Below are 22,584 nucleotides of genomic sequence, written 5' to 3'. Positions count from 1 at the left end.
ACAGAGATTCTGCCCTGACTTCAGCGATTCTGCCCCTGCTGTGGAAGTTCCGCCCCAACAGCGGAACCGCCACAGTCGTAAAAGTAGTACTCATAAGTCCTTTTGTGAATACCAAAAGTACTAAAGTTAGACTTAGGAACTAACTTTAGCTTTGTGAATCGAGCCCCTTATGTTTGGTTTGTTTATAAACAGAAACTGCATAAATAGTATGTGTATATTCCCTGCAAGAATATTGTTCTACTGTGATTTATTGTTGCTTTACCAGTAATAAGAAAAATATTTGAAACATCCCTAGAAATATACATTTTGCCAAACATATATATCAGTCCATCTCTGATTTTAGTTATAAGTTTGTAAATTAAAGAACTAATGGAGGGGTGTTAGTTACTAAGGGGTTTGCAGGTACACGTGTGGAGGTATGACATTTTGCTCTACATCTGCAGTGTTTTAGAATGATGAGTACATCTACCTAATGCTTTGAATTGCTTTGAATCACACAAGTGAATAGCCCACAAGATCACTAAAACGAGTATCGTCAGCAGGAACAAAGAGAGATGAGGCTGGAAAAGGCAGACCCTGTAGTGTCTAGGTAAGACCAGGAACACTGCACTTTTCTATTCTAGAGTGACTATATCTGTTCCCTCTGAAAATATATGCTATTGCAATATATTTCGTGTGATTATCATTTGGCCTTCATGATCTTAAGCTTTTAGTTCTGTTTAATTAAACTGCCTATTTTAATATTCAAATACGGATACAACCCTTCTTGACAGATAATTAATTAAAACTGTAGATATAAAAAGGAGGTCGTCTAAGTTAATAGTGTGTCAATCCAGGGCGGTAGAGTGCGGTGCAAAGAATGAAGTGGAACTGTTCATGTCTGTTGCTGCTTGCAACATGATTGTGGTATATTCTTAGTAGCGACGAGGGCGAGGTTATGCACGGCCGGAATCTGTGCACATTCTGTGATGTCCTGTACTCTGATCAGCAATGAAACGGATGTTACCTATTTCTTTTAAAATAAATTACAAATCATTTTATGTGCTCCTGTTTTTTCAGGAGGTGGTTAATCTACTTTGAGAGATTTAAGAGGCGTGTTTTAAGAGCATGCTAGGCTTGGAGAGCATGGCGAAATGTACTGATTTTGTACAGATTATTCCTAAATGACTCAAGTCTTCCTGAATGTTATGAAACTGGACGGACCCAAAGAGATAGGAACCGACAAATAATATAGTATGTATGTATGTAGTTGATCTAACAACAGCTGCACTTTGGAAGATGCCAGAGGAGTCTCCTTACCAAGATCTAGAGTTTCAAGACAGAGTTATATACTCTGTCCTAAATACACCAGCGGTGAATGATGCACCGTCGGGGGACAGTACAGCTTCTAAAGGTAAAGTGCTGTTACGCTAAAGATAAGGTAAAGACTTCAGTTTCAGACCTTTCATCTTGCAGTACTACCTATTTAGTGGTTTCCCTTTCCGCGTTGAATACTAAATTGATGCAGGTATCTCAGTAAAAAATATGGTTAGTGCAATGAGGATTACAACTTGATAGAGTGATATAACTTTTGGCAGACACAGGTAAAGTGACCCATCTTCATTGTTTTGTCTTCAAATAGCCTATCTGTGATTTTGTGAGATTATAACTAGCCACTCCTAATTTTCTGACATGAGTTATTTTCACGTGAATTTTACAGAATGTAATTATTCTTTATACCTTTTGCTATTCTTTCTTATTTTCGTGTTATATTTATTCCTGAAATGTAAAATGTTGTGTTTGTTTGTGCATATACTTCGAAACTATGAAAGGAACTCATAGATCTTTGTGGTCTTCCTCCATATTGACCGAGAGTAAAATTCTAACTCAGCGAGACAATGGTGGTCATTACAACCCTGGCTGTCGGTGTTAAAGCGGCGGTAAAACCGCCAACAGGCCGGCGGCAAAAAAAATGGAATTACGACCGTGGCAGAAACCGCCAACATAGACAGCCACTTTAACACTCCGACCGCCAAGGCGGTACAAACAAACACCGCAGCGGTAACCGCCAACAGACAGGCGGAGGACAACGTACCACCCACAGAATTAAAACAGACCAATCCGCCACCTTTTCTTGGGCAGATTCACCGCAAACAAAATCACGGCGGAAACAGGACTTGGAAGGGGAAACACTCACCTCTACACATCCCACGAGGAACCAGGATGCCATGGAACCGGAACTTCAGATTCTTCCAGCCTTTATCTTCCTGCTCCTCTACCAGGAGCACGAACTCCGGCGGCGAAGACCACGGTGAATACTGCACCTACGACACAGGGGAGGGGAGAGGGAAAAAACAGTGACACTCAAACGCAACACCTCCACCCCCACCCTCACCCACTACAACACACACACTAATACATCATGATACATTACAGTTACACCACCCAACCCCCCCCTGGAAGAATGCAAGGACAAAAGGAAATGAGTCGAATGATTGTAATATATCCAAAGACAGTAATCAAAAATATATACATATATAAAGATATTCACACTATAAACAAATATATACACCAAAAATACAAGTCCAAGGTATTCCACTATCATAGTCCGTGGACCACTGGGCCCAAAAGGCATGGGCGAGGCCCACACTCAATACCCGAAGAAGACAGAGAGAACACTGCTGGGGCATCAGATAGAAATAAAACAGGCACCTCAGGGGGAAGGGGGGGCACCTCAGCCGGATGAGTGCACAACACCAGATCCACGGGGGGCTCCATGCCCACTGTTCAATCCTGGGGAGTGCAAAGCCACAGTCTCTCAAGTCTCTACAGTGGGTGGTTTGCCCATTGTTCAGTCCTGGGGAATGCAAAGCCACAGTTTCTCAAGTCTCTCCAGTGGGTGGTTTGTCCACTGTTCAATCCTGGGGAGTGCAAAGCCACAGTCTCTCAAGTCTCTCCAGTGGGTGGTTTGCCCACTGTTCAATCCTGGGGAGTGCAAAGCCACAGTCTCTCAAGTCTCTCCAGTGGGTGGTTACTGTCCTGGGCAGTGGTGCTGGTGGCCGCGGTGTCCTGGGCAGTGGTGCTGGTGGCGACGGTGTCCTGGGCAGCGGTGCTGATGACGGCGGTGTCCTGGGCAGCGGTGCTGGTGGTGGTCTTGTCCGCCGTGCAGATTTTCCAAGACTTGCCGGTTTTACTGTGCCCCTTCCCCACCTTGGATGCTGGCGCAGCTGTCTCCACACTCCTAACTGTACCCCTCGGAGCAGCTTTGGTGGTTGATTTCTTTCCTCTCTCCCGCAGGGAACTGGCCAACTTTTTGTGCTTTACAGGTGGGGGACTGTCCGTGCTCACGCTCCTTGCCACACTGGCTGCCATGCTGCCTGGAGAACTCCAGAAGCCGGTTACTACTGGCACCACTGGTCCCGCAGATGTCGTGGCTGAGGTGCTGGGTTGGGACCTGGAGAGGTGGGACCTAGGAGACTGAAGGAGTGGGGGAGGTGAAGGGAATAGGTCAAGATTGCACAAGAAAAGTTTTTTGGGAACACTCGGACGGGTAGATGGAGGGGGTTTGGGAGTGGAGGAAGAGGTAGTGGTTGTAGGAGGTGTACGTTTGGTGACTTTGGGTGAAGTTGCATGGGCTGGAGGCTGTCGTGAGGTGGATGGCTGTAGGGTGGGTGTGTGGCTGTGTTTGTGTAGTTTGGAAGGAGGGCTCACAGACACACTGGTAGAGGACAAAGGGGCTGTGTGAATGGTAATGGGGGTGGTGACTGCACGTGAGCGGGGTGTGGTGGTGCGTGTGCTGGTGATGGACGTAGTGGCTGAGGATGGAGTACATGCAGGTGTGAGTGGAGACGAGACAGGGAGGGAGGAGGGCGACGTGGAAGACGGGGACACAGTGGAGGCAGTGGATGTTGGTGTGTCTGCATGTGTATGATGCTTGCGTGAGTGCCTGTGGGATGTGTGGTGCTTATGTTTGCCTGAGCTTCCCTTGTGTGTTGAGGTGTGTGCATACTGGTCTGATGGTGTGGTTGGGATAGGCTGAGGTACATGGGTTTGGGTCTGGGTGGAGGAAGTTGGAGGGGGAGGCTAGAGACAGGGACAATGGCTGCCATCAGTGCTGAGGCCAGAGTCTGAAAAGCTTGCTGATTGGCTGCCTGACCAGAATGAATGCCCTCCAGGTATGCATTTGTTTGTCGCAACTGCCTCTCTACACCCTGGTTGGCATCCAAAATGGGAGACTGCCCAACAGTGAGGGACCTGAGGAGGTCAATGGCCTCCTCACTGAGGGCAGCAGGGGTGACAGGGGCAGGGGCTGAGGTGCCTGGGGCAAAGGAGATGCCCACCCTCCTGGCTGAGCTGGCACAGGACACACTCTGAGGGGCTGCTGGGAGGGCGGTGCTGGTAGGGGGGGTGGCGGCTGTACCTGTAGATGTGGTGGGCACAGAGGTGCCCGCCACCGCAAGGGTGCTCCCATCAGAGGAGGAGTCCGTATCGCTGGCCTCAGCTCCTGTCCCCGCCGTGGAGCTCCCCTCGTCCTCCGTCCCACTGGTGAATTCAGACTCCATTGTGTCGCCCTCCAGGGCCATGTGGGATGCAGCTCCCTCCTGGTCCGGTGCCACTGCTCCTCTGCCTCATGATGCTAATGCACACAAGAACAGGGAGACCACAAAAAGGGGGGGTGGGAGACAGAAGAAAGAAATGTTGAGCGCATGCAATACCGCTACCATTGGTGGACACTACAGGCACAGAAGCCCCCTGCACTACGCCGTGCACTTGGAGTTCCCTAATCAATCCCAGGGACATGGGTTACAAGGCTATGCCTGATTGCTGCACACATGGATGTCGCAGGAGCCTGACTAGGTGTAGTTGGCACTGTACACAGGTGGGGTGGGGTGCCACAGGGCCTGCCTTAAGAAGGGACCCTGCCTACTAAACTCGCCCTGGACTAGGGGAACCCACAGCCCACCCCCACCACCCAGACACATCCATGGCTCGCTGAATCAGCAGAATGAGAGTGTACTCACCCCTTTGTGGCTACTGTGATGCCCTCAAGTGCCCATCCAACTCCGGGTACACCACCACCAGGATCCTGAACATAAGGGGGGTCATGGTGCGACGGGCACCCCTCCCATGTTGGGAGGCCATCCCCAGCTGGGCCTCCGCCGTCTTCTTGCTCCAGCGGCGAATGTCCACCCATCTTTTCCGGCAGTGGGTGATCCGCCTGTGGTAGACCCCCAGGGTCTGGACTTCCTTGGCGATGGCACGCCAAATGTCCTTCTTCTGGTGGGCGCTGACTTACAGGAATAGTAAAGAATCAATGTTCCTGAGAACAAGGTGGTTGATGCTAATCGTCGCACCTCTGCGACCCAGAGGTTCCAGGTAATATATTTTTTAATTGCAGTCCTATGGTGGGTGCCAGCCTGATGCAAGAAACCCAACCACCAAGGGTTTCGAAATGCACACAAACAAAGGCGGAGACAAAAGAGCTGCCTATGTCATGTGCTGTAAAATACAGAATGCAGGAAAAACTAGCAACCAGGGCACTCCAAAAGAATGAGTCCGAGATATATACATTTTCAGTAGAACTGTTTAATCCTTTGTGTTGAGTAGTCGAATGACATCTCCAAAATAATTAAGTCCACATAGTAGAATAGACATGTATGAAATCAAGATCAGCCAACACGTGTTTCGTCCTCACGGACTTTTTCAAGGCTGGAAACAAAAACACATAGGAACTATTTACAAATAATACCACCGTCCGGTAGGTACAGAGAATGTAGATGTTATATATTAGAGTTAGAAAACGCAAGAAGGTTAAAAAGTTCTTGTGCGTAGGGCGAGTTAACCTTTCGGCGTGAATAGATAGTCCACCCAAATCATAAAGAGAACCCATTATATTAGGACGTGGAACATAAAGGAAAGCACTCTATAAAATATCGGTGATTATAGACAGGCAGTGAGTGAAAGAGAAGAAAATTTTAAGTAGTAAAGAGTGGGGATGCAAAGAACCAAAAAAGGTCCAAAACAGGGTTCAGTAAGTGATGTGCTTATAGATCACCAAGGTAAGCATAAGCGTTGTGCACAACCTAAATATTTAGTGAGGCAAACGGTGCCCGAAAAAGTATTGGTTTACCTCAAAAATAAAATTTGGGTAACAACAGTAGCTTCTGTTACCACTCCAATGGTAATATTTTCTCTGAAAGGGAGGACCAAAAGAAAAAAGGAAAATAAATCACATTGCTACCGTCATTGGATAATTTCCATTCTAAAAGTAGATGCACTATATATTAAAAGGGAAGGGGGAAGGCGGTAATGAACCTACCAAAATCAAAAAGTAGTCCAGCAAGGTATATGACTGTCCCTTAAGATCAGGGGACAGATATTTTGTTACAGCACAAATCCTATATCCATAAGTATATCCATAGTATACGAGCACAATGTCAGAGGGGCCTAAAATTGGACCCAACCTGTACAATTTGGACGAAAGGAGAAAAGGAAAAATCCATTATACAGACGTGAAAAAATGTGTGGTTCTGAGTTAACAAAGAAATCGTGAGGCGAGTGATTAGATATTGGCTATATAATGAACGGGGCCAAAATACCACCCGCGTTCTTGAATTCCATAAATGGAGGAGTTATATGTCGAGAAAGCACGGTAAGCATAACATGCCCATGGAGCAGCTAAAACAAAGTGTATGTCAAACATACTCTGCTGGAGCGCGTAAGTAAAATCATGTAGGTGGTAACTCGCATGTTAAAAGAACGTCCAAACATTAACAGAAAGCAGTTCAATAAGCTAGTTATATGCGAGACAACGAAACAATGTAGGGTTTACTCAGATAAACTTAGTGAGCATAGAAGCATGTTTCGAAAATTGTAGAGGAAACAAACGTGTCCTCTAAGATGACGTTAACCGTCATACAGTATAGAGGGAGCTACAGCAGTGCTCAGAAGAACATAAAAAAAGAGAAAGGCAAAAACAGCCTTCACCCTCACCTGTACTACCCCAAGACTCCGGGAGTCAGCGAAAAAACGGCGCGAGTAGTGCTTCGCAGCATATGATAAGGCTGCCGTGTTCTTTGGGAAGACAGTTTCCCACGGAGTGTCGGCATCTTAAAGCGCGCACTCTCGAACATAGAGAAAGGACTACAACCAAGCGTGCAGGAGATCGGCAGGAAGCACTCATATTCCAGAGCACTAACATGGGCGCCATATTGGAGTGAACAAACATGGAACAGGCTGCATGTAGTTGATGGAGATAACCTGAGCTAGTATACTGGAGTGCAGAAACCCCCGAATTTAAAGAGGTGCATAAAAAGAATTGAGTAGAGTAAATAAGATCCCATAACCAGAGTTGTTAAAAAGGGAGATATAACTATATATAGTTTTTAAGGGTAAGGCATGTAGGGTGCATATATGAAAGATTGTAGAATTATTACAAAGTTCCGAAAGTTTATAAAAACTAAAGCACAATGTACATGGCATGAGAACAGTTGGATATTGAATGACACGTAAAACAATGTTTTATACCATATTAGTACATGATATTGACATTGAGCATGATACGGGTAATATTGAGGACAAACAAAGGGTTATATAGTAACATGGAAGGTACGTACACTTTCCATTGGAGCATCCTATATGTACAAAATGTTGCATAACGTTTAAAATATACAGTCATGTAGTACAAAAGGAGGAGAACGGGGAAAAAGAGAACAGGTTAGAGACTTGATAGTTTAGACATAAGTAACAACCTTACGACATAATGGTATAATACTGAGTAAACACATAGATCTTGTTTGTGTTCTCCTTGTGGAATACAACGGAAAGGAGCTAGGTCATCAAGTTGTATCATTATGGACAAAACATGTCCCTGATCACATGGTAAGGGTGTTCAAGATAAAGAATGTGAGAGGCATCACTATTCAGAGAAATACATGGAGATCCTTGTGAATATTAAGTCCCTGTTCTACCGCTGGTAATTTAATGATCCATCTACTTTCAAGACGTCTTAAGGACAAAGTACGGTTGTCTCCTCGAGGTGTTCTATTCAGGGAGTCAATCCCATGGACATGTATGTCCAGGACTTCCCTGTGTCCGTGTATCTCGTTATAGTGGATCGCAAAAGGATAGTTGATGTTGGAAGACCGAATGGCTCTCAGGTGTTCTTGGATTCGCTCCTTTAGTGGTCGAATGGTACTTCCAACATAAATGAGCCCACATGTGCAGACAATGCAGTATACCACAAAGCTTGTGTTGCAATTAATAAAGTGTTTTAGTTTGTGTGTAACCAAGGTGTTGTATTGAAACCTTGTTGTTTTATCTTTAATATATCCACAGATGTTACAGTGTCCATATCTGTATGTGCCAGGTGGTGGTTTTGGCGGCCAAGTGTCCCTATTTTCAGGTGGCATAAAACTGTGACATAGTTGGTCCCGTACGGTGGTACCCCTCTTGTAAATGATGCTGGGTTTTGCAGTAAGACCATTTTTTAGGGTCTCGTCAGTTAAAAGCAAAGACCAGTGTTTACGTATAGTTTTAAAAATTTGCGGGCTTAGTGCACTGTGTTTGATAACAAGAGAGATACGTTCTCGTGAACTGTTCTTCTTAGTGTTGGTAAGTAAATCATGGCGTTTGGTTTTCATGATCTTGTTGCAGGCTTTGTCAAGGGTCTGTGGGTGGTAGCCTCTGTGTCTGAAACGTGATTTCATGTTTTGCAACTCTTTTTGGAATACCTGCTCCTCACTGCAGTTTCGACGGATCCTTGTACTTTCCCCATAAGGAATCGCATTGATTTGTGGCTTAGGATGTGAGCTACTGGCATGCAAAAGAGCATTGCATGCTGTGGGCTTTCTAAATAGTTTTGTGCATATGTTGCCATGTTCAATGTAGATAGTGAGATCAAGAAAATTGATGGAAGATTGACTGGCCTCGTGAGTGAACTTGATTTTAAAAGTATTATTATTTAGGTGCTCCGTGAAGGCTATAAGTGAAGGTGTATCACCTGACCAAAAAAACAAAATGTCATCGATATATCTGCCCCAGTAAAGAATGTGTTGTGTCAGGAGAGGAGGGCAGGAACGCCACACATGTGTTTATTCCAGGCATCCCATATATAGATTGGCATATGACGGAGAAAATTTGGCCCCCATGGCTACTCCTTGTATCTGACGATACCAGTCTCCATTATGTAGGAAGATGTTATTATCCAGGACCAAACTTATCAGGTCCATAAGCATATTCGTATGGTCTAGTGAGGAGGCATCTCTAGTATCAAGAAAGTGTTGGATAGCCGTAAGACCCTCTATTCTCGGGATGCTGGTGTATAATGAGGTAACATCCAACGTAACTAAGTAGTGGCCCTCCGTCCAGTCATAGTCCGCAATTTTACACAGTAGGTCTTTCGTGTCTCTGATATACGATGGTAGGTTCTGGACAAAAGGCTGGAGGAAGATGTCTATGTACTCCGACAATTTCTCCGTAGGGGAGCCAATGCCAGAAATAATGGGTCTGTCAGGGGGAAACAGGCCAGGTTTATGTATCTTTGGTAGAATATAGATACACGGTGAGATAGGCGTATTATTGTACAAGTATTTGAATTCCATATCAGATATGAGGTCAAGGTTCAGGAAAGTTTGTAGTTTTTGTAGAATGCACCTATTTACTCCCGGCATAGGGTTGGAAGTAAGTTTAAGGTATGCAGTACAGTCTGATAGTTGTCGATCCAGTTCAGATACGTAGTCCGTTCTGTCCATAATCACAATATTCCCACCCTTATCTGCTTCCTTGATGACTATATCCTTGCAAGAGCCGAGTGTAAAAATGGCTTGCTTCTCAGCTAAGGTAATATTGTGTATGGGGATGGATTTGTGTCCCAAAATGTGTTGTTCCTCCATGCGATAAAGATCATGGGTAACTTTGTTACAAAAAGAGTCAATTGCATAATCCCTTGGTATTATAGGTGTAAATTTGGAAGTTGTCTTTAGACCGCTGGGAGTCCTAATGTTAGATTCTAGATTTAGGTCGGTGAGAATCTCCGCCAGTGAAGGCACTTGGCCCTCTCTGTGCTCAATTGATAACAAGGTTTGTATATCCTTGACTTCCCTGATGGTCATTGTGCTGGGGGTGTGGTACAAGGCAGTGGTGGCCTGAACTGGGGTGTTATTGTCATAGAAATATTTATAGAGTTTGCATTTACGAATAAATTTGAACAGACTGATGTGTAGTTGTGTGAAGTCTGGAAGTGTGGTAGGTACAAACCCTAGACCCTTCCTAAGAATGTTGATTTGGTCAGGATTGAGGGTTAAAGAGGATAGATTGACAATAGAGATAGTGTCGGGAGTATCTTCCGTAGAGGCATGTATATCTGTCATTGTTGAGCATTGCGGGTTGTTGAACGTGTGGCAACACCCTCTGGTCATCTGTTTGTATTTGAACTTGTGTTTCCCCCGTCTGGTGGTTTTGTGGTTGTTTCTTCTCTTCTCTGGAGTTGTTTTTGGCCTCTCCGAAATCTCTCCAATTCTAATAAAAAAGGTGATCTATGTGTGGAGGATGGCAATAGTGTTTGGTCCCTTGTGTCCTCACTAGTCCCACTTGAGATGCTGGATATATCTGTGTCACTAGTAGTGAGATTGGAAGAAGGAAGATTTTTCTTGGTGATTGGGGATTCCCTGTTGCTATCTATTTTAAAGTTATCATACTTGCGTGCAAAGGCAAAGACCCTCCCATTCTTATAGTCATTGTCGTCTATCCTAAGTTTTCGTAGTTTTTTGTCCTTTATATACACTTGGTGTTTATGTAGGACTTCCTTAAGAATGTCAAAGTTTTTAGTTTTATTGTCAGTAGCGTCTATGTCATTAATTTCTTTTTCCAATAGTACAATGTCATGTAATAGTTTATCTCGCTTGGCCTTGGCATCCTGAATGAGTATATCCATCATGCCATAGAATGATGTGATTAGTAGTTGTTTCCACTCTTTAAGTAAGTCAGGGCTAAGATCATCAAAAGATGGAAATAGGATGACCCTAAGACCCCTCGGGATTTGGTTGTTTTCTATATACTTCTGTAGGATAGTGTAATCCCACCAACGTGAGAGTTCTTGTTTTTTTAGGCGCTCAAGTTTGATAAATTTATTTCTAAGGCCCTCATGTGTAGGATTGGATGTACTAGGTGCACTTGTCTGAGCAGTGGTCTGAAATTGTTCCTTAAGCAGAGTATCTCTATTATCATCAAAATTTGCCATAGTTAAACATATACAGATAATAACAAGCAGGTGTATGGTAACCAGTATAAAAATACAAAACTATGATACAATCAAAAATTCAAACTGTTGTACATAGAGTTAGAAAGTGACAGAGTGCAGACAGCATCTACTTAACAAAGAATCAATGTTCCTGAGAACAAGGTGGTTGATGCTAATCGTCGCACCTCTGCGACCCAGAGGTTCCAGGTAATATATTTTTTAATTGCAGTCCTATGGTGGGTGCCACCTGGTGCAAGAAACCCAACCACCAAGGGTTTCGAAATATACACAAACAAAGGCGGAGACAAAAGAGCCGCCTATGTCATGTGCTGTAAAATACAGAATGCAGGAAAAACTAGCAACCAGGGCACTCCAAAAGAATGAGTCCGAGATATATAAATTTTCAGTAGAACTGTTTAATCCTTTGTGTTGAGTAGTCAAATGACATCTCCAAAATAATTAAGTCCACATAGTAGAATAGACATGTATGAAATCAAGATCAGCCAACACGTGTTTCATCCTCACGGACTTTTTCAAGGCTGGAAACAAAAACACATAGGAACTATTTACAAATAATACCACCGTCCGGTAGGTACAGAGAATGTAGATGTTATATATTAGAGTTAGAGAACGCAAGAAGGTTAAAAAGTTCTTGTGCGTAGGGCGAGTTAACCTTTCGGCGTGAATAGATAGTCCACCCAAATCATAAAGAGAACCCATTATATTAGGACGTGGAACATAAAGGAAAGCACCCTATAAAATATCGGTGATTATAGACAGGCAGTGAGTGAAAGAGAAGAAAATTTAAAGTAGTAAAGAGTGGGGATGCAAAGAACCAAAAAAGGTCCAAAACAGGGTTCAGTAAGTGGTGTGCTTATAGATCACCAAGGTAAGCATAAGCGTTGTGCACAACCTAAATATTTGGTGAGGCAAACGGTGCCTGAAAAAGTATTGGTTTACCTCAAAAATAAAATTTGGGTAACAACAGTAGCATCTGTTACCACTCCAATGGTAATATTTTCTCTGAAAGGGAGGACCAAAAGAAAAAAGGAAAATAAATCACATTGCTACCGTCATTGGATAATTTCCATTCTAAAAGTAGATGCACTATATATTAAAAGGGAAGGGGGAAGGCGGTAATGAACCTACCAAGATCAAAAAGTAGTCCAGCAAGGTATATGACTGTCCCTTAAGATCAGGGGACAGATATTTTGTTACAGCACAAATCCTGTATCCATAAGTATATCCATAGTATACGAGCACAATGTCAGAGGGGCCTAAAATTGGACCCAACCTGTACAATTTGGACGAAAGGAGAAAAGGAAAAATCCATTATACAGACGTGAAAAAATGTGTGGTTTTGAGTTAACAAAGAAATCGTGAGGAGAGTGATTAGATATTGGCTATATAATGAACGGGGCCAAAATACCACCGCGTTCTTGAATTCCATAAAGGGAGGAGTTATATGTCGAGAAAGCACGGTAAGCATAATATGCCCATGGAGCAGCTAAAACAAAGTGTATGTCAAACATACTGTGCTGGAGAGCGTAAGTAAAATCATGTAGGTGGTAACTCGCATGTTAAAAGAACGTCCAAACATTAACAGAAAGCAGTTCAATAAACGAGTTATATGCGAGACAACGAAACAATGTAGGGTTTACTCAGATGAGCATAGAAACATGTTTCGAAAATTGTAGAGGAAACAAAAGTGTCCTCTAAGATGACGTTAACCGTCATACAGTATAGAGGGAGCTACAGCAGTGCGCAGAAGAACATAAAAAAAGAGAAAGGCAAAAACAGCCTTCACCCTCACCTGTACTACCCCCAGACTCCGGGAGTCAGCGAAAAAACGGCGCGAGTAGTGCTTCGCAGCATATGATAAGGCTGCCGTGTTCTTTGGGAAGACAGTTTCCCACGGAGTGTCGGCGTCTTAAAGCGCGCACTCTCGAACATAGAGAAAGGACTACAACTGAGCGTGCACGAGATCGTCAGGAAGCACTCATATTCCAGAGCACTAACATGGGCGCCATATTGGAGTGAACAAACATGGAACAGGCTGCATGTAGTTGATGGAGATAACCTGAGCTAGTATACTGGAGTGCAGAAACCCCCGAATTTAAAGAGGTGCATAAAAAGAATTGAGTAGAGTAAATAAGATCCCATAACCAGAGTTGTTAAAAAGGGAGATATAACTATATATAGTTTTGAAGGGAAAGGCATGTAGGGTGCATATATGAAAGATTGTAGAATTATTACAAAGTTCCGAAAGTTTATAAAAACTAAAGCACAATGTACATGGCATGAGAACAGTTGGATATTGAATGACACGTAAAACAATGTTTAAGTAAGTTTAAGGTATGCAGTACAGTCTGATAGTTGTCGATCCAGTTCAGATACGTAGTCCGTTCTGTCCATAATCACAATATTCCCACCCTTATCTGCTTCCTTGATGACTATATCCTTGCAAGATCCGAGTGTAAAAATGGCTTGCTTCTCAGCTAAGGCAATATTGTGTATGGGGATGGATTTGTGTCCCAAAATGTGTTGTTCCTCCATGCGATAAAGATCATGGGTAACTTTGTTACAAAAAGAGTCAATTGCATAATCCCTTGGTATTATAGGTGTAAATTTGGAAGTTGTCTTTAGACCGCTGGGAGTCCTAATGTTAGATTCTAGATTTAGGTCGGTGAGAATCTCCGCCAGTGAAGGCACTTGGCCCTCTCTGTGCTCAATTGATAACAAGGTTTGTATATCCTTGACATCCCTGATGGTCATTGTGCGGGGGTGTGGTACAAGGCAGTGGTGGCCTGAACTGGGGTGTTATTGTCATAGAAATATTTATAGAGTTTGCATTTACGAATAAATTTGAACAGACTGATGTGTAGTTGTGTGAAGTCTGGAAGTGTGGTAGGTACAAACCCTAGACCCTTCCTAAGAATGTTGATTTGGTCAGGATTGAGGGTTAAAGAGGATAGATTGACAATAGAGATAGTGTCGGGAGTATCTCCAGTAGAGGCATGTATATCTGTCATTGTTGAGCATTGCGGGTTGTTGAACGTGTGGCAACACCCTCTGGTCGTCTGTTTGTATTTGAACTTGTGTTTCCCCCGTCAGGTGGTTTTGTGGTTGTTTCTTCTCTTCTCTGGAGTTGTTTTTGGCCTCTCCGAAATCTCTCCAATTCTAATAAAAAAGGTGATCTATGTGTGGAGGATGGCAATAGTGTTCGGTCCCTAGCTCCTTTCCGTTGTATTCCACAAGGAGAACACAAACAAGATCTATGCGTTTACTCAGTATCATACCATTATGTCGTAAGGTTGTTACTTATGTCTAAACTATCAAGTCTCTAACCTGTATTCTTTTTCCCCGTTCTCCCCCTTTTGTACTACATGACTGTATATTTTAAACGTTATGCAACATTTTGTACACATAGGATGCTCCAATGGAAAGTGTACGTACCTTCCATGTTACTATATAACCCTTTGTTTGTCCTCAGTATTACCCGTATCATGCTCGATGTCAATATCATGTACTAATATGGTATAAAACATTGTTTTACGTGTCATTCAATATCCAACTGTTCTCATGCCATGTACATTGTGCTTTAGTTTTTATAAACTTTCGGAACTTTGTAATAATTCTACAATCTTTCATATATGCACCCTACATGCCTTTCCCTTAAAAACTATATATAGTTATATCTCCCTTTTTAACAACTCTGGTTATGGGATCTTATTTACTCTACTCAATGGGTTTCTGCACTCCAGTATACTAGCTCAGGTTATCTCCATCAACTACATGCAGCCTGTTCCATGTTTGTTCACTCCAATATGGCGCCCATGTTAGTGCTCTGGAATGTGAGTGCTTCCTGCCGATCTCCTGCACGCTCGGTTGTAGTCCTTTCTCTATGTTCAAGAGTGCGCGCTTTAACACGCCGACACTCCGTGGGAAACTGTCTTCCCAAAGAAGAGCCTGCAGCCTTATCATATGCTGCGAAGCACTACTCGCGCCGTTTTTTTCGCTGACTCCCGGAGTCTGGGAGTAGTACAGGTGAGGGTGAAGGCTGTTTTTGCCTTTCTCTTTTTTTATGTTCCTCTGCGCACTGCTGTAGCTCCCTCTATACTGTATGACGTTTAACGTCATCTTAGAGGACACGTTTGTTTCCTCTACAATTTTCGAAACATGCTTCTATGCTCACTAAGTTTATCTGAGTAAACCCTACATTGTTTCGTTGTCTCGCACATAACTAGTTTATTGAACTGCTTTCTGTTAATGTTTGGACGTTCTTTTAAAATGCGAGTTACCACCTACATGATTTTACTTACGCGCTCCAGCAGAGTATGTTTGACATACACTTTGTTTTAGCTGCTCCATGGGCATATTATGCTTACCGTGCTTTCTCGACATATAACTCCTCCATTTATGGAATTCAAGAACGCGGGTGGTATTTTGGCCCCATTCATTATATAGCCAATATCTAATCACTCTCCTCACGATTTCTTTGTTAACTCAGAACCACACATTTTTTCACGTCTGTATAATGGATTTTTCCTTTTCTCCTTTCGTCCAAATTGTACAGGTTGGGTCCAATTTTAGGCCCCTCTGACATTGTGCTCGTATACTATGGATATACTTATGGATACAGGATTTGTGCTGTAACAAAATATCTGTCCCCTGATCTTAAGGGACAGTCATATACCTTGCTGGACTACTTTTTGATCTTGGTAGGTTCATTACCGCCTTCCCCCTTCCCTTTTAATATATAGTGCATCTACTTTTAGAATGGAAATTATCCAATGACGGTAGCAATGTGATTTATTTTCCTTTTTTCTTTTGGTCCTCCCTTTCAGAGACAATATTACCATTGGAGTGGTAACCGAAGCTACTGTTGTTACCCAAATTTTATTTTTGAGGTAAACCAATACTTTTTCGGGCACCGTTTGCCTCACCAAATATTTAGGTTGTGCACAACGCTTATGCTTACCTTGGTGATCTATAAGCACACCACTTACTGAACCCTGTTTTTGACCTTTTTTGGTTCTTTGCATCCCCACTCTTTACTACTTTAAATTTTCTTCTCTTTCACTCACTGCCTGTCTATAATCACCGATATTTTATAGGGTGCTTTCCTTTATGTTCCACGTCCTAATATAATGGGTTCTCTTTATGATTTGGGTCGACTATCTATTCACGCCGAAAGGTTAACTCGCCCTACGCACAAGAACTTTTTAACCTTCTTGCGTTCTCTAACTCTAATATATAACATCTACATTCTCTGTACCTACCGGACGGTGGTATTATTTGTAAATAGTTCCTATGTGTTTTTGTTTCCAGCCTTGAAAAAGTCTGTGAGGATGAAACACGTGTTGGCTGATCTTGATTTCATACATGTCTATTCTACTATGTGGACGTAATTATTTTGGAGATGTCATTCGACTACTCAACACAAAGGATTAAACAGTTCTACTGAAAATTTATATATCTCGGACTCATTCTTTTGGAGTGCCCTGGTTGCTAGTTTTTCCTGCTTACAGGAATAGTACAAGGGAAAAGGAGAAGATATTACCGTCCGCACCGTCACAGTCATTGGCCCGCATCCCTACCCTTGCCATGACGCACATGCACTCACCGTCGTTTCATGCACACCTCATTCTCACCCCCCCTATCTTTCATCCACACCACTCCACACAGGCATTGCCCATACAGCATGCTCACAGTGTCCTTACCTGTTTGTCTGGAGGACCGTAGAGTAGCGTGTACTGGGGGAGGACCCCATCCACTAGTTTGTCCAACTCCTCCGTGCTGAAGGCAGGGGCCCTTTCTCCAGACACACGAGCCATTGTCTCTTCCAGACTGAGGTCACAGCATCACTTGCAGTGTAGGTCCTCTCCTGTCGAAGATCAGGTATCAAGTGATTGAACAGAGAGAAAATGGCGGTCACGTCCACGGCGGTGCGTACCGTCATCGCCGGCGTAGATCGTCATTGGCTCCTGAGACCCATAGGGTCCAATGTTAACCAATGCAGGATTGTGCCGCGGTCTTCAACCGCCTACTGCAACGGTGTACAACGCCAGTGCAGTTACCTCATATCCCCTTGTCCCACTTTACAGGTCAGGCAGCCGCCATCTCAGGAGGCCACATGGCAATATTTTGGACTGCGTCACACATATCTAGGCCTTGCTTAAACACTAATACAGGCATATGTCGATTTGCTAATATTTTCCAATTAAGCTGTGTTTACGTACCTCAGAGTTGGATGACTCTCTGCTCGCTGTTCTCCTCCACAGGCACCGTCCGTTGGGGTATGTGAGGAGATGGCGGCATCCTCCGTTGTACAGACCGCTCGTGGACCTGTCGACAATGGAGGAGCGACATGTGATCATCACCTATAGACTTGATCGTACCACAATCCTGGAACTGTGTGCCCAGTTGGAGCCATACCTGATTTCAGCTATCCGCCATCCCACAGGAATCCCCCCTCAAGTGCAGGTGCTGTCAGTACTCCATTTCCTAGCAAGTGGGTATTTTCAAACTACAGTGGCCATAGCATCAGGGATGTCCCAGCCTATGTTTTCCAACATGTTGTCCAGAGTGTTGTCTGCCCTGCTGAAACACATGCGGAGCTACATTGTGTTCCCTCAGGTAGAGGATTTGCCTACAGTGAAAAGTGATTTCTATGCCCTGGGACATATCCCCAACATCATAGGTGCCATTGATGGGACAGATAGGCCTTGGTCCCCCCACCCAGGAGGGAACAGGTGTACAGAAGCCAGAAGAGTTACATTTCGATGAATGTGCACATGGTGTGTTTGGCAGACCAGTACATCTCCCATGTGAATGCCAAATTTCCTGGCTCAGTGCATGACGCTTACATTTTGAGGAATAGCAGCATCCCTTATGTGATGAGGCAACTCCAGAGGCACCGTGTTTGGCTATTAGGTGACGACATGTACCCAATACAGTGTGACTGGGTGTCTGGGGATGTCCCTATGAGTTAGTGTGTGTCTAACAGTTGTCCCTCAACATTTGTAGGTGACTCCAACCTGTCATGGCTACTGACCCCAGTGAGGAAACCCAGGACAACGGCAGAGGAACGCTACTATGAGGCCCATGGGCGAACTAGGAGGATTATAGAGTGGACCTTCGGCCTCCTGAAGGCCAGGTTCCGGTGCCTCCATATAACAGGTGAATCCCTATTCTACTCACCAAAGAAGGTGTACCAGATCATCGTGGCCTGCTGTATTCTTCACAACTTGGCATTGTTCTCTGTCTTTGTCCTGGATCTCAGGGACCGTTTGCGGGGTGGTTCTCCATCTGCAGGGGGTGGGGTGCTGGTGTCGTGGTCCTGTGGCGGTGCCTCCTTTCCACTAGTGCCGGCGGAGGTGGTGGGCAGTTCATCATCGAGGCTAGTGTCAGGGGCCCCTTCTTGCGCCACAGTGTACCTCCTGGTATTCACAAGGTCCTTCAGTACCCCTACATTGGTGACAATGGTGGTGTTGATGGACTTGAGTTCCTCCCTGATCCCCAAATACTGTTCCTCCTGCAGCCGCTGGGTCTTCTGAAACTTGGCCAGTACCGCTGTCAACGTCTCCTGGGAATGGTGGTAGGCTCCCATGATGTTGGAGAGGGCCTCGTGGAGAGTGGGTTCCCTGGGCCTGTCATCCCCCTGTCGCACAGCAGCCCTCCCAGTTCCCCTGTGTTCCTGTTCCTCTGTCCCCTGAACCGTGTGCCCACTACCACTGCCCCCAGGTCCCTGGTGTTGTTGTGGTGGTGGGTTAGCCTGGGTTCCCTGTAGTGGTGGACACACTGCTGCTTGACGTGTCCTGGGGACAGAGGTATAGGCCTGCTGGGTGGTTGCTGTGCTGGTGTTTCCAGAGGGGGGAAGCTCTGTAGTGGCCTGTGCCAGTGTGAGGGGATCCACTGTCCTGAGGTCCCAGATGGGCCGGGCTGGTCATCTTGATCCAGTTGGACAGAGCTGCTGTCATCACTGTGGGCCTCTTCTGTGGGTGGAGTGGACACATCAGGACCCTCCTGTCCGGTGAAGTTGGGTAGGGGTCCTGTAGGAGTGTAAAGGCATGATTATTGCATCTGTGTGTGCAATGGTGTGCAATGGGTGGGTGACCCTGTACCCCAGTGCTTGCATTCCTATGTAGGACATTGTGTGATAATGGTTTAGGGCGGTGTATGGGTATGTGTTGAGGCTATGCTTTGGTGATGTGTGTCCATGCTTTGGTGTTACATGCAGGGCTTGGGTTTGGGATGTGTGGTTTGTGATATTAGGACATGTGTGAGGAGTTGGAATGATGGGGTGAGGGCGAGGGTGGGGGTATGTGATAGCATGCAGGTGGGTGGGGGATGAAGTAGTTAAAGGTTTGACTTACCAGAGTCCATTCCTCCTGCTACTCCTGCGAGGCCCTCAGGATGCAGTATAGCCAAGACCTGCTCCTCCCATGTTGTTAGTTGTGGGGGAAGAGGTGGGGGTCCGCTGCCAGTCCTCTGAACCGCAAGGTGGTGTCTTGAGACCACGGAACGCACCTTCCCCCGTAGGTAGTTTCACCTCTTCCTGATGTCTTCCCTAGTTCTTGGGTGCTGTCCCACTGCGTTGACCCTGTCCACGATTCTTCGCCATAGCTCCATCTTCCTAGCTATGGTGGTGTGCTGCACCTGGGTTCCGAATAGCTGTGGTTCTACCCGGATGATTTCCTCCACCATGACCCTGAGCTCCTCCTCAAAGAACCTGGGGTGTCTTTGCGGTGCCATGGGGTGGTGTGGGTGATGTGTGGGGTGGTGTGTGTTGTGATGTGTGGGGTGATATTTAGAGGTGTGTTGTGTGAGGTGCTTGGATGTTGTGTGAGTGATGGTGTTGAGTGCCTGTGGATGCCAGTTTGTAGATGGTGGTGTCTCTCTCTGGCCTTCAGTCGCAATTGTTGATGTAAGAGTTTGTGGGTGATGTGGGTGTGTGTTTTATATTGTATTGGATTTGTGGTAGTGGTGTGTGTATGTGTATCAGGTGTGTGTATTTTGAATTGTCCAATGTGGTAGTGTTTTGTAAATGTGTGTGTATTTTGAGCGCAGCAGTGTGTTCCGCCAATGGAATACCACGGTTGAAAGACCGCTGCGTGGATTCATGGGTCGTGATAGTGTGGGCGTATTCCTGTTGTCGTGACGGTGGAGGTTTTGTCATTGCCAGTTTATCAATGACCTTTGGTGTGGTGGACTTGGGTGGGTGTCTGGATTTTGGTGGATTCCGAGCTGTGGGTCATAATGACCATGGCAGAATTCCGCAGCCGCGGCAGTGCGTTGGCGGTCTTCTGCACGGCAGTAAGCGGCTTTTACCGCCAAAGTTGTAATGACCCCCAATATCTTTGTTCATCTTTGTTTACTCCCCGTCATAATTTTTCCAACCAAAAAAACCTGTTTTCATCAATAATCTGTTTGCTTTTCTCAGTCCATTTTGTCAAAATCTGTAGACATTGGTTTGAGTTTAAGTACAAAGACAATGGGTCTCATTTATCAGAAAATGGCACACCACCGCAAGTAATATGGCTGCGCTGAGCTGCGTCATTTCCAAAACGTAGGAATGCACTGTATTTTCAAGAATACAGTGCAATCCTGTGTTTACCTGTGCACTGGCACTAAATTAGCTGCCTAGTGCCAACAGAGGCACCCTTGCACCATGGTGCAAGGATGCCTGCATTGCAGGGGTGATTGCTTATGTGCAAGAAGCAACACCTTCCTGCACATGAACAATAATTAATGGCGATTTGCTCCTTCTGTTTGAGCTACGGAATGCAGCCCACATAGTAAGAGCAAACAACGAGGAGAAATAAAAGTATTTCTTCTTGTTGCGCCACTTGAATGGCATCCCTGGGTAGACGTTAGTTTTTGGCACTGCCTCATGTTTATGATTTCTTGTAAATCCTGGGCAGTGTCAAAAAGAAATAGGTGTTGTCTGGGTACGCCCACAGCAACACCCATTGCATGACCTTTTGGTACAGAAAACTGTGTGGGCGGCCCATTTTCACAAGGTGGCGCTAAGCCACAAAAAGTGTCTTAACGCCGCCTTGTAAATTTGGAGCAGGGCACAGCGCCACTGGAGTGTTGCCAAAAGTGATGCTCCTTTGGCGCAAGGGCCTCGTAAATGAGGGCCAATGTTTCTCTTGCTGTTATATCTTCACCCACTACTGTCTCTTTTAATGCATAATAATTATAACTCCTCTCAACATATTGGTGCCATTACCTTCATCTTAGCAATGTTTATATGTATATGCTTTCCATCACCTTGGTAGTTCCTGCTCGTATAACTCTCGAAGCCTATTGAATGTATAGAGATGCTGTTGTCCTGTATTAGCTTGGTTCTTCCAACTATTTTGTTGAATTGGCCACAATGTTGTAATACTTACTTAATTCCTCTAACCGTTTCTGAGTCAGATAAACTTCTTCATATGGCTGCATTGATTTGTTTGGTCTAAGATACATTTTGGATGGTTTACTACAACTTCTTTGCTCCACTTCGCCACACACTAAGGGGGTCATGATGAGGGTCGCAGTGGCGGTCTGACTGCTGCCAAAGTGGTGGTCAGACTGCTTTGGTGGCAGTCTGACCACTACATTATGACCGTGGCGACACCGCCAACACCGCCTGTTAACTGCGGTGCTGGCGGTCCTAATCTGCCAGGGCAGCACTGCATGCAGTCCCACCCAGGGATTACAACTCCCCTCTCCGCCGGCTTTTACATGGCCATAGCAGTGCCATGTAAAGGCTGGCAGAGATGTGGGTGCAGGAGCCCCCAGGAGACCCCATGGCCAGCCCCGTTGAGCTGTTAACTGTCGGCATTGCATTGCAGACAGTGAACAGCGCAAACAGGTATTGCTGTACCTGGCGCGCTGCAGCATTGCCACCAGCTCAATTATGTTCCAGCGTCAATGTTGTAGGCTGTTCCCTGCTGGGCCAGGAGGGAGCTCGTAACAGGGCCCGCAGGAAGGCAACCGCACTGGAGGGAACCTGACCGCTGTAGTTTCACGGATGGCCTTTTCCGTCTGTGAAACTCGTAATGACCCCCTATATGTGACGTGGTTCACCAGACCAATATAGCTGCCAATTTTTTTATTAGATCAAATATGACATTTCCTTTTTTCCAATGTATTTAGGTGTGACATTTTATTGCATTATGTGTGACACTTTGAGTGGCACTTCACTGCAAGTGGAACACGCAGTCATGTCTGTGTTAAGAGATTCTTTTAATAAATTACTAACTTTTCTGAAATGTACTGATCTCAAAAGGGGGTTATATGAGCTGCAATATCATGGGACAGTTAGAGATGATAAGGAATACACTGATATATCAGTTACAAAGTGAGAAGACTTG

The 22,584-nt window shown here is 45.0% G+C and overlaps 1 protein-coding gene across 1 annotated transcript in view; it reads left to right on the top strand.

Moving 5' to 3' along the window:
• Window positions 1-1,076: 1,076 nt before the first annotated feature.
• Window positions 1,077-22,584, top strand: part of LOC138247388 (CD209 antigen-like protein C) — a 177,705-nt gene continuing 156,197 nt past the window's right edge. The window contains exon 1 of the mRNA XM_069202038.1: window positions 1,077-1,393. Within this exon, the coding sequence (XP_069058139.1) occupies window positions 1,240-1,393 (154 nt within the window). The 5' untranslated portion in view covers window positions 1,077-1,239. The remainder of the gene's footprint in view (window positions 1,394-22,584) is intronic.

Source organism: Pleurodeles waltl, chromosome 7 (genome assembly GCF_031143425.1).
Source record: "Pleurodeles waltl isolate 20211129_DDA chromosome 7, aPleWal1.hap1.20221129, whole genome shotgun sequence".
Taxonomy (NCBI): Eukaryota; Metazoa; Chordata; class Amphibia; order Caudata; family Salamandridae; genus Pleurodeles; species Pleurodeles waltl.
Note: the sequence above shows the minus strand (reverse complement) of the source record. Positions and strands in the feature narration are given on the sequence as shown.